Source organism: Elephas maximus, chromosome 1 (genome assembly GCF_024166365.1).
Source record: "Elephas maximus indicus isolate mEleMax1 chromosome 1, mEleMax1 primary haplotype, whole genome shotgun sequence".
Taxonomy (NCBI): domain Eukaryota; kingdom Metazoa; phylum Chordata; class Mammalia; order Proboscidea; family Elephantidae; genus Elephas; species Elephas maximus.
Window position 1 is genome coordinate 101,968,529 of NC_064819.1, and position 16,492 is coordinate 101,985,020.

General features: G+C 48.2%; 1 protein-coding gene across 1 annotated transcript in view; it reads left to right on the top strand.

Annotated features, from left to right (window-relative positions):
• ZFAND3 (zinc finger AN1-type containing 3) overlaps nucleotides 1-13,948 on the top strand; it is a 403,887-nt gene extending 389,939 nt beyond the window's left edge. The window contains exon 6 of the mRNA XM_049891242.1: nucleotides 8,408-13,948. Coding sequence (XP_049747199.1) covers nucleotides 8,408-8,562 — 155 coding nt within the window. The 3' untranslated portion in view covers nucleotides 8,563-13,948. The remainder of the gene's footprint in view (nucleotides 1-8,407) is intronic.
• The last annotated feature ends 2,544 nt before the right edge of the window (nucleotides 13,949-16,492 follow it).

A 16,492-nucleotide genomic window follows, 5' to 3' on the forward strand; every position in this document is an offset into this window, starting at 1 on the left:
CAGGAAGGTTGTCTCTGCTGTCCTTGGAAAGTTTCCATGTCCTTTTCATGGTGTCCCTAACTACCGCGTGCGTTCCAGCCTGCCTGTGTAGTCTTCACATATTTAAACCAGATTTCTCTAAAATTCCATAGCTTCAACAGAAATCTTTACTGAGCTTGTCACTTAGCATGCATTTTTAATTGTACAAACAGATTTGCAGAGGAGAGAGGAAACTTGTACATCACATACTCATTTCCTTTGTTAGCAGTGACTTCTCAGAGAAGAAAGGATTTTATGAATCTGCTGAAGGAGGAGAGAGCCCGAGTCTAGACTGAGGGGTAAAAGAGGGTGGAACAGAAAGAAAGACATATGGGTGAAAGAGTAAGGAACAAGCATGGTTGAGCAAGAGGGGGTCCCAGCCTTGACACCCAGTGCATTAGTTCTCCTGTGTAAGGTGAGAGGGATGACAGCACCTTGAAGAGCCATCCCAGGAACGGCCACCCTTCCTTTGGCATGTGCCAGGTGCCTCATGTGGATTCTCTTCCTTAATGCCCATAACAACCCCATTTTATGGAGAGACAGTTGAGGCTCTGGAAGGTTTAATGGCCACACAACTGTCAAAGCACTGTGGCTGGAATTTGAACCCATACTTGGGCTCCAAAGCACACACTTCTCACTGGATTTTCCTGAAAGAGAGAACTTGAGGTTCTCCTGTTGAAGGACTTGGCATGGCAGCAGGGTTGGAGTGAAGCCACAGGTCTCTTCCCAACTCTGGTCTGTGGTCTTTGTCTTCAGCTACCACCCCAGCATGTGGACCAAAAGGGCTAGCAGAGAGAATGGGCAAAGTGGAGTGAGGCATGGCATTTACAGCCTGCTGCCCTCTAACATTGGCCTTCTAACAGCACTGCCACTCAGACCTTCTGTGACTTGGAAGAACTGGCTCTTTTGTCTGTAAGCCTTCAGGGTTGGCTGAATAGGCCACAGCTTCCTGCTAAGCCATGTTCCAGGAGCCTGGTGGCAGAGCTGCCCCAAGGACCAGGCTGTGACCTCGGTGACACTTGTTAGCATAAGTGTGGCCCCTCACCTCACCTCACCTCCACTGCAGCTTTGGAACTGGTTTTCTAGGAGACTGCTCAATTTGAGAAGATAATCTTTTAAAGGGCAAGGAAATGCTGAAAGAGAAAACCAAACAAACCAGGGACCTGTCAAAGGGAGGATAAGGTCATGCAAAAAGCAAAAACTTCCTGCCAGTACAACACTGTGCTCCTTAGACCCACACAGAGGCCAGGGGCTGAGGGGAGGAGACTGGCCGGGAGCGCACACCTCCAAGGGCTTTGTGGACACTAAAAACCGCCCAAGGTACCAAGTGGTTAATGCCTTCTGCTTTTAGCTGTTGAAATGAAATCATGTTTGAAAGAACAAGTCATTATTCCTGTGGCAAAACCTGCCTTTAGCCATTTTCTCTTAGTTTTTAAATACATGTTCATCTCTAGAAAAAACAGCCTAGCATGATGTGAGCCTGCAGCCAGCCGCCTTCTTGCTGCACTGGGGTCAGAGGGCTTGCTCAGAGGACAGCTGACTGCACAATGGCCTTCTTGGTGTGGGCACCATTCCACCCTGCCCCCGCCAACACACATACAATTGCAAAAGTAGGTTTTTCTCAGGTGGAGGCAAGAATGAAGAGTGTGAAGTCTTGTTTTCTGAATGTCAGATGAAGTGAGGACTGCTTGAGTCGGGCGATAGAAGGAGACATTACTGGGACAGGGCAAATGTTCCCCAGAGGAGAGGAAAGAGGTAATTAGAGTTTTTGCAAGAAATAGGGCTGTCTAGAGAGACAGTAATAAAGGATATCAACAGTGGTGAATTTTTAAACTTTTAAGATGACGTCTGTACAAACTGCTTCTGGAGCTTCATTAAGCTGAACTGTGACACGATTTTATTTCCCTTCACTGCTGACTGCCATCTTAAAATGGTATGACGGCCCAGACCAAGGGAATACTCTAGACCACAGCTGAATCTGCACAGCTGCCTTCTCCGTTCTTTACTCAAAGGCTCTTGTGTCTCAGACTTCTATCACATTGCTTTTTGTTCTGACGTTTAGCTTATATCTGATATTTTAATTAATTTTAGGGAAAAATAGCTGATTTTGTTGTAGAATTGTCTTGTTATGATTTCATGGTTTTTATTAAAATGTTGAGGAGCAGACTAGGTTTTTCTAAATTGCGAATTCTCTTTCCCTTTGAAAAATAGGTGGACCGACAGAAGCCTAGCCTAGTCATTCACTGTGGTTTTGGTCCAGGTGCTGTGGGCATCTGACCTGGGCCCATCTACCAGTTCTCTCCCCAGCCCAGCAGAGCCCTGGGTCAGACAACTCAGTGAGCCGGGGATCCAGTTCTGTTTCTGGGAGCGTAATGATTTCCTCCCCGCCTCCGCCCTGGAAAGCCAGGGCTGGAGGAGAATGTAAAGCAGACGCATTTCATTCCCGAAGCACCTGCAGCTGCTTTGCCTGTACCACGAGCCTGATGAAATAAAATGCATTAAGATCCTTTAATACATTTCCGTGCTACAAATTCTGCCTTGGGCATTGGGTCAGCAGATACGGTATAATCCAGGGATTGCTGCTGGTGGGAGTATAAATGGCTAATGCTTTCCAGCAAGCTTTCCTGTAACCACCTGCTGTTCCCAACATGCACTTAAAAATGAGCTGTGAGGTCAGTTAGCTGTCCTGAACTTTAAGAAAGCTTTACCTTGCTGGAAAAAAGCGATTCTTTTTTAAAATGAGCTTGCCTGGTTGTTTCAGACACGTGGGTGAGGCATATGTGTCATTTATTTTTTAAACAGACATTTTAGATATCAGGTGACACCCATTGATGAGTTGAGGTTGGAGGATTGGCTACCTAGGGTTTCTTAGTAAGCTTCTGGAGGTCTTGGATAGGTTCCATTTCCTGGAGCCCATATGTACCTGTAGGTATAGCCCCTGGTTTACCGCAGAACTGGATCATCCGCCTGGGCCTGTGAGCAGATGTGCAGAGACAGGCATGAGTGTGCCAGCCAGCACGCATATGCCGCCCCCCAGGCTGCACACCAGCAGATCCTTTTTACAGTACCTTAGTCCCCAAGGCTTGTCATTTCTGCTTGAACCTTTGACAGCTTGAAATTCAGATGAACAGGAAAGTATAAAGTGTTTCTTGGAAGTGAGGTAAAAACAACCAAGGAGCTGGAGGTAAGGCCCAGCCTGGTACAAAAGGCCTGTGGCTTTAATAAAAGGGCTGCTTTTGAGGAGCCTCCAAGAGGGGGACCTGCAAGAAAACAAACGTTTAATTAAAGTCCAAAAGTGTTCAGAGCTGCCCGGTTTTGCCGATTTGCATGGAGGGTGCATTTTGCTTCCAGATAAAGCTGGTAAGCAACATTTCCGTCTTGTAGAGATTGAATAAAAATGTCAAGGGCTCAGACATTGCATGGGAATTTGGGTTATCACTTTATTTATCCCCCGCCCCAGGAAATTCCATGATAAAGGACAGTTCCAGCCCCCTGCTCAGCTCCCTTGGGCCCAGGGCCTCAGCCAAGGGTGGAGTGCCACCAAGTGTGGGACTGAAGGATGCCTCCTCCTCCTGCTCTTCAGCTCCCTATTCCACCCATCTTCCCTGCCTCCGGTGTAGTGGCCACTCCCCATGGCCTACGGATGGAAAGGACTGGCAGACGGGTCACCTGCTAGCACTCCTAAGAGCACAGGGTAAGGAGGCCTCTGAGTGTTCCTCTTGGACAGCCATTGTCTTTTTAAAAAAATATTATTAAACAAGTTAGTGAAACAGAAAATATTGCTAAACTTTGATAGCACTTGCTTTAGAGCAAGGTATTGGGTGTTATGTCATCCGTGGCTAATGGCGTTTGTGCAAATTGCTCTGTCTTGTAGAGCCCATCTCAGAATACCTACATCCCTCCCTGTGTGAGCAGAGGTGAGGTTTAGTTATGGATGAGAGCATCTGAATGAATTGTGTGAGTTTCAGATGTTAGCTTTAAAACCTGTAAGGTCAGGTCAGAGTTCCGCTTTTTGCTGGGAACGTTGTTTTCAGGGCCCGGCAGGTGTTGAGCATCTTCAAGTCTGTGTGGTCCAGGGAGGCATATGGCTCTCTGCAGCCACAGGCCCCATTCCTGCATCAGGAGAGCAGGATTCATCGTGCTGGTTTGATGCCTGTGAGCGGCCTCCACTGAAGTACCTGTCTTCCCACCAGGAGCCCCGGCCTTTCTGTTCAGGGTGGGTGATTTGAATGTTCTGCATTACTCCTTCACAGGGGATTCTGTAGGACAGAGGTTTTAGTAGGCCTTGGATTGTCGTTTTTGCCTTATGCCACATCCTGTGTCTGGTATGACGGAGGCTAGGAGGCTACTGCTCCCCCTACTCTTTGCTGTCCACAGCCACGGGCCTGGGCAGGGCCCCAGGAAAGCAGTCTTAGGGTGCTTCAGCTGCTGTGGCCATCTGGGCAGGCGTACTCTTCCTCCCCTGCTGTTCCATGTGCCGCCTCCTGATGCTGCCTCCTGAGGTGAAGAAGGTCTTCTCACACTGAGGGGAGTCACTTCCGGAGACCCTCTGGAGACCTTCTAGCCCAGCTTGCATGGTGGTGGCAGGAGAGGCTCCGGTCCAGCAGGTGTGGAAAGGTGGGTCATGGAACAAAGTGCTTATAGAGCTGTCTCTTCACCCTCTCTTTTTAATCAAGGGCTTATCCTAAATTGCTCTTCAGAGCCAGCAAGCAGAGAAACACCCACACAAGTTCTTGAGCACATTTTGTGCAGATTTACTGAAAACAACTCAGGCAGCCTTAAAGGAACTCCTCAGCTTGCTCCTGGGCTGGTATTTCATGGAAACCCAGTAATCAAGGCTCCAAGGACTCCACATGACTTTCAGGGGAAAGGGCAGGGGTTGAACCACATTTGACAGGGAGATCATAGTCTCAAAAGCTGTTGCCTTGGTCGGGTTCCTCTCTTTTGGGGGTCAGCATCCTTTTTAATCTTGTTCCCCTACCCCGTATCCCTCTGTGTCCCTCCAAAGTACTGTATGGTATATATTTATAGTAAGCAAAAGTATACTAAACTTGTTTTAAAAATTAAATGATGGCCAAACCTTGGGGGTCATAAGGAGAGTATAGGTATGGGATCGTGTGTATATGAATGAGTGAATTCCATTTTTATATGAAACTCTTTGAAATCAGTAGGGAAAAATAGGAGTACATAACAGCCTGAGTGATGAGTGCCAGAGTGGGTGTCAGGCTCAGTTCGTCAGGTCAGTGCCCTTTGATCTCTCATGCCATCTGGGCTCCTTGTCAGGCTCTGTGTGGAAAGTCCCCGAGTGTTGTCTGATGATGGGCATGGAGGAAGTATTGAGGCTGACCTAGCCAAGACGGAGGCTGTAAATTTAAAACAGTGTTCATCTTTAAGAACTGTCATCTTTCCAGCAGCCTGAACCCTCTCCATACCTAGCTTGGCCTCCAGAATTCAGAGAGTAGTTGAAAGTTCATGACACTTGCAGTGGTTTTGGGAAACAGATCTGTGGGTATCAAGAAAAGTTGGTAAAGATCTGTCCCACCCAGCAATCATTCCCACTGCCACCCCCCGCCCCCCCATCTCCAGGACATGCCCACTCCTGACAGCTGACACTGAAATGCATTTAGCCATTGGCCGCTGTTAGTGTGTAATACCTACTCAGCATTTGGGACAAGATCCAGTGTGTAACTTCCTCTTGGTGAGTGACCCTGACAGGAGAGGGAGTTGAGCTTAATTTATGCCATCTTTTTTTTTTTTTTAATAACTTTGGTGCAGCAACTTGGGAAGTTATTCGCCTTCCAGAATTCCTCCCCCTACCGACTTTTCCCCAGTGAACTAGAATGTCATGTATTCTAAGTGTTACCAGTTCTGCTCCTAAAATGCAGCTGTTGTTCAGTAGTTTTCATCTTTCAAAAATCAAAGCCAGGTGTCAAGGTGTGTTGGTAACAGAGGCTCACAGAACCTGGGTAGAGGTGTTTGGGGCTGGATCCTTGGGTGTGGGTGGAGAGAGAGTATCGGTGACTTGGCTGTGTTGGTTCCTCCCTGTTTCTTTTTCCGGACGGTGCTGGGGGCTGTCCAGCTAAGCAGAGTTGGAGGGGGGGGGGGTGTATGGGACATGACTGGAGCCTCTCCCACCCCCCAGTCTGCCTTGGACTAATGAGGTGTTAAGCTGAGCCAGGAGCCGTGTTAATTCCAGTGGTAATCCATTTCCTGCTGCTTTTAGTCAACCAGCACTATTCATCAGAAGGAGAGAAGAGTCCCCGGGACCTTCTCTCCAGAATCAACTCAATATTTTAAAGGAAGGGAGGGGCAGCAGGGGTTCTCCCACCCCTTCTTATAGGCTCTGAAAGCACAGAGTGTGTCAGGAGTGGGTGACAAATGTCTGCAGAGATGTCATGATGCCAGGCCCCTTCCTGGCAGGCAGGCTGTCCCGCACCAGGTGGGCTTTGCACAGAAAGGATGATTTTGCTTGTTAGATGGAAGGTGTATATTGAGGCCATCCATGCTTCAGCTGTGGAATCCTTTAGGAGAAAGACAACTGGTATCCAATATCTTCGAGTAATGAACTTATCAGTAAATATAACACATGAGCTCATTAATCTTCACTTTGCTTTTGGACCAAGTGGGAGCTCCGCTTCTCGGGAGACAAAAATTTCATCTCTGTTCTTTTCCTTAAACCCAATCCCTATTTAGAGTCAAACATATTGCTCTGCTCTCCCTGGGAAGCAGTTAATAATGTGTTTTCTTGCAAAAATGGATGGTCCAGGCTCCACCTGGTGACTTGGGACCCCCAGCGTGTGTGCACGTGCCCTTGCACACAGCTTGAGCTCAGGGCGTAGGGCCCAGGAGTTTGACTGTCGGGCCATTTACATGCAAGCTCACACACACATACTTACCCTCCTTAGGCTGTGGAATATTCCTTGAGTGAAGTTAAACTTAAAAGTAAAGGCTATTGAAACTGTTGGCCATCCTAGCCACTCAGTCCTTGCCTCAACTTCTACTTTTCTTCTAAAATCCCAACCCTCACTCCTGGCTCCCAAAAGGAAGTTGAGGATGTGGGGGATAGGCAAGCCATAGCTTGCAAGGGGTGGCTGCCCATTCACCATGGCTTCCTGGATCTGGACTAGAAAATGAATGGATGAATGGATGAGGAGAACATCACCCTGGCAGGGCTGCTGTGGGGACCCCTGCTTGGAGTTTTCCAGGTGCACAAAGAGAGGTTTAGGAACGGATTAGGACCAGCCTAGCAGCTAGGACCTGGGGCCGGGAGGTGTGGCCAGATGCGACTGATGGGATGAGAAGGTGGTGAGGAGCCAGCCTGCCCTGCCAGTATCTCCCAGCACAGTTCTCCTCCTCCTCACCCTCCCTAAAAGGGAGGGCTAGACAGAAGAGGGGACTTCAGGTGTGTACCCCCCACACACCTGACCATAGGTGGGGCAGGGAATGAGCTGCATCCGAATGCAGGTGTGTTTTCTGATCCTCTGAGCGCCTCTCTCATTTTCTACTGAGAAGGACGTCATCTGTACCATCGCCCTGCTCTGTAGGCCTCTCAACCCCTCCTTTACCAGCCTCTCTGGTCTCCTTTTTGTCTTCTTTGCCACCGTCTCCCTGGGACTTCTTGGCTCCAAGAGGAGAGAACCTGTCTCTCTCCTTGGCAGCCCCCTCCTCTTCTGGGGGTCAGGGCACGTGGGAGGTCCTGAGTACAGGGACTTGGCCTCCCACCAACTAGTGGACTCAGGCATTGGGCTCCTTTGAAGTGGAGACCAGAGCTCAACATTTCTGTTCTTTCCCCTATTTATATGCAGTGCCTTTTCTAGCACTTGAAATAATCCATTCTCCTTCGAGAGCCCCTCACTCACTGTGGGTTGTCGTTGGATCACTCCTACCATCCCCCCCAAGCCCTGGTAGCCAGGAGGTGGAATGTAATATCAGTCATAATCATTTCTCCTCCCTTCCCTGCCTCCTAGAAGTGGGGTGTCCTATCATGGAAATTATGCTGTTGGCCTGAGCAGGGAAAGTGCTGAGCTGGTGGCTCTTTGCTCCCCACCTGCATGGCGGCTGGAGGAGGGGAGGGAGCGTGTCTCCATGTCACAGTCAGCTAGGAGCCCCAGGCCTCAGGAGTCCAGGGACGAGCAGCACCGAGTACAGAGGGAGAAGTCTCTTGGGGCTCTGAGGGTGTCAGACTGCCTTCCCGGGTGGAGAGGAGCTGTGGCAGGTGGGGCGATGGCCCCTCATGTAAAGGGTGGGCTGTCACAACAAACTCTGCAGCAGCAGGAGCTGGTGCTGTGACCATTGCCCACCCCTGAGATGCCCCCCCTCCAGTCTGTGGGCCGGCATGAAGGCAAGGCCTCCCTAACAGTCTGTCTCCTCTGCTTCTCTGCTGCTGCAGGTTACGTGTTCTGTATGTTACATCGCCTCCCCGAGCAGCACGACTGTACGTTTGACCACATGGGCCGCGGCCGAGAGGAAGCCATCATGAAAATGGTGAAACTGGACCGGAAAGTGGGGCGCTCCTGCCAGCGCATCGGGGAGGGGTGCTCCTGAAGGCCAGGCGCGGCCGCCACGTGACGCTGTTCTTAGTTCACTAATGTTAGCCTTATTTAGGACAAAGTCAGCCAGACACCTTGTACTGGGCACGTGTCAGACTACAGCGAGTCTGTTTCCTTTCTTTAGCCAGCCATCCTGGTACTGTAGTTTAGGGGTTGATGGTGGTTGAAATTGATTTCTGGCTGGTTACTAAGGTGCCTGCTAGCCATTGTATAAAATTAAAACATGAAGAATATTTTTTTTTGAGCATGGCTAGTGGATTTAAAACAACACATACCTGTCACTGCTGGAGTCAAACTTATAAAAAGCCTTAAGCGGAAAGTGTTCCAGATGGAGACTCTGAGTTAATAGAGGAGTAGAAGCTGGTGTTCAAGTTCCCAGGAAGCACGTGGCTTTGCCAGAAACTGTTTAATGTTCAGCCTTTCACCTCTTCACTTATTCTTAGTCCCGGTAGCTGGGAGACCTGATGGCCACGTGTGCCTTGGCCACAGGCGGCTGCTGAGATCGGCCTCAGGGCTGGGCTGGGGGCGGCCTTGCTCTTCCACAGAGCTGGGATGGGGGTGGGGCGGCAGATTATTACGAGGATTTTTTACCTGACTTACTATGAAAAAGCTCTCTCATCACATGAGAGGAGAAACAATAACCTCACTTTGGAAATTAGCTCCACTCGAGTAGCCCACAAACGAGACCACCTTTTCTATACAGGATCCGTGGTCCCAAGAGGCAACCAGAGCACCTGGCCCCCCTGGCTCTGGTTTGCCAGGTGCAGGGATCTGGCAGTTGATCAAATAAGGCTAATCGCAGCACAGCCGCCACGGCCAGGGTCTACACACTGGCCTCTGCAGCTAGATTTCTATATTGGAGTTTTTAACAAGACGTTTGTTTCATAGCCAGTAGGAGTCAGTAGATGTGCTGGGGAGCAGCTGGGGTCGCTGCTGCTCTCGGCTTCTGCCCTTTCCCGCGGGCCGCGGGGCTTGCTCGGCCTCCAGGGGCCGGGAGGATGAAGCAGGGGCCTCCGCCCTCCTTTCTATGCAGCCCCATAGTCCAAGGACGACCAGCGCCCATCTGTCACAAAGCAAGTGTAGGAAGGAAGGTGACGTAGCTCACAAGGACAGCGGGTGTATTTGTTGAGAGCAGGGGTTCATGCTGTGGCCCAGCTCCGAGAGTGACATTTGCTTGGGGGTGGAGTTGGTGGGGTGGGGGGCGTATTTCTCAGCCTATGCCCCTCCATGTGGGTAGACAGACGGGAGTTCAGTAGCTGCAGTATCAAAGGCCAGGTGGGAAGGGCGGAGATGGGCCTGCTTCTTCCTTTGTGTGAGGTGGGTAGGCAGGCAAATCAGGGGTCCCACAGCCCGAGCCCCATCTCATCCAGAAGGTAAGAGTAGGAGGTTCCTGAAAGGCAGCTTGGATCTGCTCACATGCTGTAGGCCGCTGGAATAGTTTAACCCAGCAACTTTCCTTTTTCTAAAACAACAAACAGTTCGACTCTGTCTGCAAATTAACAGCTGAACACCTGCAACTACGAATGTTTTTTGATCTGAAATATTGAAATAGGAAGTCATGCTCCACCCAACTCCCTCCTCCCACCCCCACCAGAGTGGAATCCGCTGCAAAATCTCCAGCCTTAATTCTTGCTTCAGGACCCAGACCTAGCAGAGGGGCTGGTCTGCCCCGTGTTTACCACTGTTGTCAAGCCACAGCCCTCTGGCCAGTAAGTGGCCATCCTCAGTGAGGTGGGCCCTGCCTAGGCCCCCACCAAGCTCTGCCCCTGGAGAGGCCACCCGGCACCCTTCCTGGCCCTTCTCAGGCTCCACCGGCTTCCTTTGAGGCCTCGACGGGAAGAAGGCTCTCTGGGGCCCGGCGGCGGTGCACACAGGATCACAGCCCGCCTTCACGTCATGACGGTAGAGCTGGGGGGTGGGGGGAGGAAGGGCTTGTTCCCCTGCAGTATCTGTTCTGTGAAGTTTGTTAAACGTAAGGAAAGCTTAAATTCTTGTATCTTTAAAAGAGAAAATCTTATTTAACCCTTTTGTGTTCTAGATTTACTTACACACGTAGCCTAGAGCTCAGTTTTAGTTTTAACATTGTGAAAATATTAAAAGAATCTTGTAACTTTATTCTTTTTTCTCCTGCTGAAACAAAAAATTAAACCAATCATATGAATGCTTTGATTTCTGTTTCACCAGTTCTCCCAAGTGCCAGACCACCTGGGTAACTGGAAAAATAAAAAAATCTTTCCTTGGCTAGGGCTCAAAAAGATGGGTGCTTTGTGCAGAGAGCCCTCTGCGTTGCTGAGATGACTCGCCCCGTCCATGTCCAGGGCACGCAACTGCCTCCTTGGTTTTTATCCGGTGGTTCTTCCCTAGTGGGCATGGGGCTTGGGGTTTGCATCACCGCATGGGTTCTGGGAAGACCTGCTGCTTGGTCTGCTGTGACTTAGGTGACACGTGCTCCTGGCCCTGGTAGGATTGTGTGGCCAATGGCAGCGCTTCTTCACTAAGTTTGGCAACAGAAAGCCCAGGAACCCAGCACCCTGGCTGATGTCAAGATGGGGTGGTTTTCACTGGATTAAAGAAGCATCAGCTACACTACCAGGGGTGCAGGGTCCTCAGGCCCTTTTGGCTGCAGTCAGACCCCCACCCCCGCAGTGCCAGCCAGAACTGGAGCTGGGCCTCTGCCTGCTGCAGTAGCTCTGGGACCCAGCACAGAATGAGGGGAGTTGGGGTCCAGAACCTCCCCTTGAGCAGCTGTTGTGCCACCAGGTCCCTGGCTCGGGGGTTGGGTATTCTAACTCGGGCACTGGTGCCTGAGCACTGAGGGGCACAATTCAGGGGGGCTTGGTCCTGGTGCATGGCTGCTCCTGTTGCTTCTTGGTGTATGGATGGAAGAACAGACCTGGGACAGCCTCCACCATCAGCCCTTTGCTCATCCCATGTCTCTGAGCTTTTCAGTGGGTCTTCCTGTCATAAGCCACCACCTTCCCTGGGCCTTGTAATGACGTGAAACTACTGCAGAAGCCCATTGGCAGCACACCTGTGTGTGTGAGACAGTTGGGGGTTGGTTGCAGGTTGCTGCCTTCCTCCTGCCTCTCCCCCAGCTTAGAGGAGCACCCACAGCCTCCCAGAGCTGTGCCGTCTCTGAGATCGACTTGCAGAGTGGTTGGGAAGGGGAGAAATGGAACCAGCATGTGCGGGAAGGTGTGGGTATGCCCAGATTCCCGGGGTGGTGGGAGGGGAGCATCTTTCAGACCCAAATCCCACCCAAGGGAGGGCCATGGGATGCGGAAGGGGTGTGCATGACTGAAGGAGTGGCGAAGATGAGGACCACACCGTTGTCATAAGGATGAGGAAAAGTCTTCAGAGGAATCAAAGTGTAAGGTGAAGGCAGAACTGGCCAAGGGCCCCATGACCTTAGAACGGGTGGTGCCCAGTCAGGAGCAGTGGGACTACCTGTGCATACAGCCCACCTGCCCACAGGAGCTGGCCTGTCATCTGTCAGCAATCAGGTGCAAACCTTCAGCACCCTGACTTTTCCTGATGCCAACAAAGGACCAGTGTAGGAAGAGGGGATGGTGGGGCACAGCATCCAGCAACACAGCCCCAGCCAGAGATTCAGGGATTGTGAGCAGCCCCGCTTGCCCTGGAAGAGGGGGGGTCACTGCAAGGACACGATAGCAGTGTTGTTGTTAGGTGCCGTCAAGTCAGTTCTGACTCAGTGACCCTGGGTACAGCAGAACAAAACACTGCCTGGTCTTGTGCCAACCTCACAATCGTCGCTGTGTTTGAGCCCACTGCTGCAGCCACTCAGTCAGTCCAGCTTGTCAGGGCTCTTCCTCTTTTTCTCTGATCAAACCAAAACAAAATCCCTTGCCGTCCAGTTGATTCTGATTCATAGCAACCCTGTAGGACAGAGTAGAACTGCCCCTTCTCCCACAGAGCGGCTGGTGGGTTCAAACTGCCAACCTTTCATTTAACAGCAGAATGCCTAACTGCAGCTCGACCAGGGCTCCACAATAGGGGCTTCAAAAAATGTACCTCTCTTGCAGCCATTTTCAGATAGCTGCCTGAGGAAGAGGAGTGAAGAGAGATGCGCAGTCCTGAAAATAGGGGAGTGCTGGGAAGGGACCCGCAGTGGAAATTGGCCCAGGCCACAGCGTCCGTCCATAGCGGGCCAGGCTCCAGGCTGGCGAGAGGACCTGACGGGTCAGAAAGTGTCAACACTCCATTTACACCGGGAGGGTTTCAGATGAATGTGAAATAGACACAGAAAATGAAGAAAATAATTTATTGCCAAATAAAAAATACAACCATACTACCCCACATGACTTAGTTGTGAGTAAAATTTACTTACAAATAATACTATTGCCTTAGTAATACAAAAATGTATGATGGAACTGGGAGGGAGAAAGTGTGGGCATGTGTGTGTGGAGAGTGTGTGAGAACTGAGCTCTCATCATCCGTAGTGGGAAGTCAGCAGTGTCCAAAATGGAAAATTCAAGAGAGAAACTAAGCATGTTATTTAGAAATACAAAGGTAAGTGCAGAAGAAAAGCTAAAAGTTCAAAGAGGATTTCTGTGGAAGTGGGAACACAGTAAGCCTTTTGTTCACTACTACAGCTACACGGGAAACCCTGGTGGCATAGCGGTTAAGAGCTATGGCTGTTAGCTAAAAGGTCGGCAGTTCAGATCCACTGGGTGCTCCTTGGAAACTCTATGGGGCGGTTATACCCTGTCCCATAGGGTCGGTATGAATCAGAATTGACTCCACGGCCAACAGGTACACATGTGTAACATCGGTAACAATTCAAATTTTTTTTTTTAATGAATGATGGTAAGGGACCAGCCCTTCCTGGGAGTTGAGAGGGATGCCAAGTCTGTCACAGCATTTCCCAAAAATGAGTTTCAGGGAGCTCAAGTCCTCTGAGATGCACATCCTAGGATACTGGCTTTGTTGTCGGAGAAGTTTGGGAAGGTGCAGGCAGCTAGTGCCACGCAATGCACAGCACATGTTAAAAAAGCTCTGGGAAAGTGGCCACAGAGAAGCCAAATATTTTACCACAGTTTCTTCATCACACTTTGAAAAAGGTTGCTCTAGCTTACTGAGTTACTTCTGTGCACAAAGCACTTGATGAAAAAGAGTCTCTCCCTTAATAGTAGTTCATTCAAATCAGGCCAGCCTGGAAGTTGGTGCTTACATGGGCTTCTATGGCGTGATGTCCTGGCAACTCAAAACATCTCTCTGGGCTTGTAGACAAATACCTGACATTTCACCATTAGAGTGTCTTTCCTTTGGCTTAAATCCTGTTCCCAAAGTTTACATTTTAAGGCAGTTTCCTATTAATTACAGGAGGGAGTTTGAGATGGAAAAGATGCCTGGGCAAGAGGCCAGGGCACCTTCTAGAGTGTGTGTGTGGGGGGGGGGGGGTGGGGAGTTGGTGAGAGGACCAGTCTGCTCCACACCTGGCTCCTCATAAAGACCTGTGGCAAGGGTGCCTGCTGGCCTCAGCAAATATCCCATGAAGAAAACCTGAGTTGTTAAACTCTAACAAATTTGAAAACCTAGAGGAAATGGACAAATTTCCAGAAACACACTACCTACCAAAACTAAAACAGAGGTAGAACAACTAAATCATTAACAAAAAAAGAGATTGAACCAGGTAATTTTAAAAGTCCCAAGGAAAAAAAACCCTGGCCCTGATAGCTTCACTGGAGAATTCTACCACACTTCCAGAGAAGAGTTAACAGCACTACTACTAAATGTATTTCAGAGGATAGAAAAGGATGGAGTATTTCCAAACTCATTTTATGAAGCCTGCATAACCTGATATCAAAACCAGGTGAAGACACCCCCCAAAAAGAAAATTATAGATCAGTATCCCTCATGAACTTAAAGGCAAAAATCCTCAACAAAATTCTAGCCAATCTCTGTTCAACAACATATCAAAAAAATAATTCACCATGACAAAGTGGGATTCATACCTGGTATGCAGGGATAGTTAAACATTAGAAAAACAATTTAACCCACCACATAAATAAAAGGTAACCACGATCCTATCAATTGATGCAGAAAAGGCATTTGACAAAGTCCAACACCTGTTCATGATAAAACTCAGCAAAATAGGAATAGAAGGGAAATTGCTCAACATAATAAAGGGCATTTACACAAAGTAAACAGCCAGCATCATCCTAAATGGAGAGCATCTGAAATCATTCCCCTTGCAAACGGGAACCAGACAGGATGCCCTTTATTACCACTCTTATTCAATACTGTGTTGGAAGTCCTAGCCAGAGCAATTAGGCTAGAAAAAGAAAGGGCATGCAAATTGGTAAGGAAGAAGTAAAAGTACCTCTCTTTGCAGATGACATGATCTTATACACAGAAAACCCTAAACAATCTATAAGAAAACTACTGGAACTAATTAGAAGAGTTCAGCAGAGTATCAGGATACAAGATAAACATAAAAAAGTCAGTTGGATTTCTCTACACCAACAAAGAGAATGTTGAAGGAGAAATTACCAAGTCAATACCATTTACAATAGCCCCCAAGAAGACAAAATACTTAGGAATAAATCTAACCAGAAACATAAAAAGAGCTATACAAAGAAAACTACAAGACACTACTGCAAGAAATAGAGACCTACATAAGTGGGAAAACATACCTTGCTCATGGATAGGAAGACTCAACATTGTGAAAATGTCTATTCTACTGAAAGTGATCTATAGATACGATACAATCCTGAACCAAATTCCAATGACGTTTTTTAATGAGAAGGAAAAACAAATTTATATGGAAAGGGAAGAGGCCCTGGATAAGTAAAGCATCACTGAAAAAGAACAACATAGGAGGTCTTACTCTACCTGATTTTAGAACCTATTATACACCCACAGTAGTCAAAACAGCCTGGTACTGGTACAACAACAGATATATAGACCAATGGACAAAACTGAGAATCCAGACATAAATTCATCCACCTATGAGCAGCTGATATTTGACAAAGGCCCAAAGTCTGTTAAATGGGGAAAAGACAGTCTCTTTAACAAATGGTGCTGGCATAACTGGAATCCATCTGAAAAAAATGAAACAAGACCCATACCTCACATATTTGGATCAGAGATCTAAATATAAAATCTAAAACAATAAAAATCACGGAAGAAAAAATAGGGACAACACTGGGAGCCCTAATATATGGCATATAAAGTATACAAAACATTATGTACAAATACCAGAAGAGAAACTAGATAACTGGGAGCTCCTAAAAAATTAAACCCTTAAGCTCCTCCAAAGACTTCACCAGAAGAGTAAAAAGACAACCTACAGACTGGGAAAAAAATCTTGGCTATGACAAATCTGATCAGCGCCTAATCTCTCAAATATACGAGATACTGCAAAACCTCAACAACAAAAAGACAATCCAATTAAAAAACAGGCAAAGGATATGAATAGGCACTTCATTAAAGAAGACATTAATGCTGCTAACAGATACATAAGAAAATGCTCACCATCATTAGCCATTACAGAAATGCAAATCAAAACTGCACTGAGATACCATCTCACCCCAGTAAGGCTGGCATTAATGCAAAAATCACAATAACTGTTGGAGAGGTTGTGAAGAGACTGAACACTTATACACTGCTGGTGGGCATGTAAAATGGTACAACCACTTTGGAAATCAATTCGGCCCTTCCTTAAAAAGCTAAAAATAGAACTACCATACGATCCAGCAATCCCACTCCTTGGGATATATCCTAGAGAAATGAGAGCCTTCACACGAATAGATACATGCCCACCCATGTTCATTCCAGCACTGTTTACAATAGCAAAAAGATGGAAACAACCAAGGTGCTCATCAACAGATGAATGGATAAACAAATTATGGTATGTTCACACAATGGAATACTACTCAATGATACAGAACAACGATGAATCT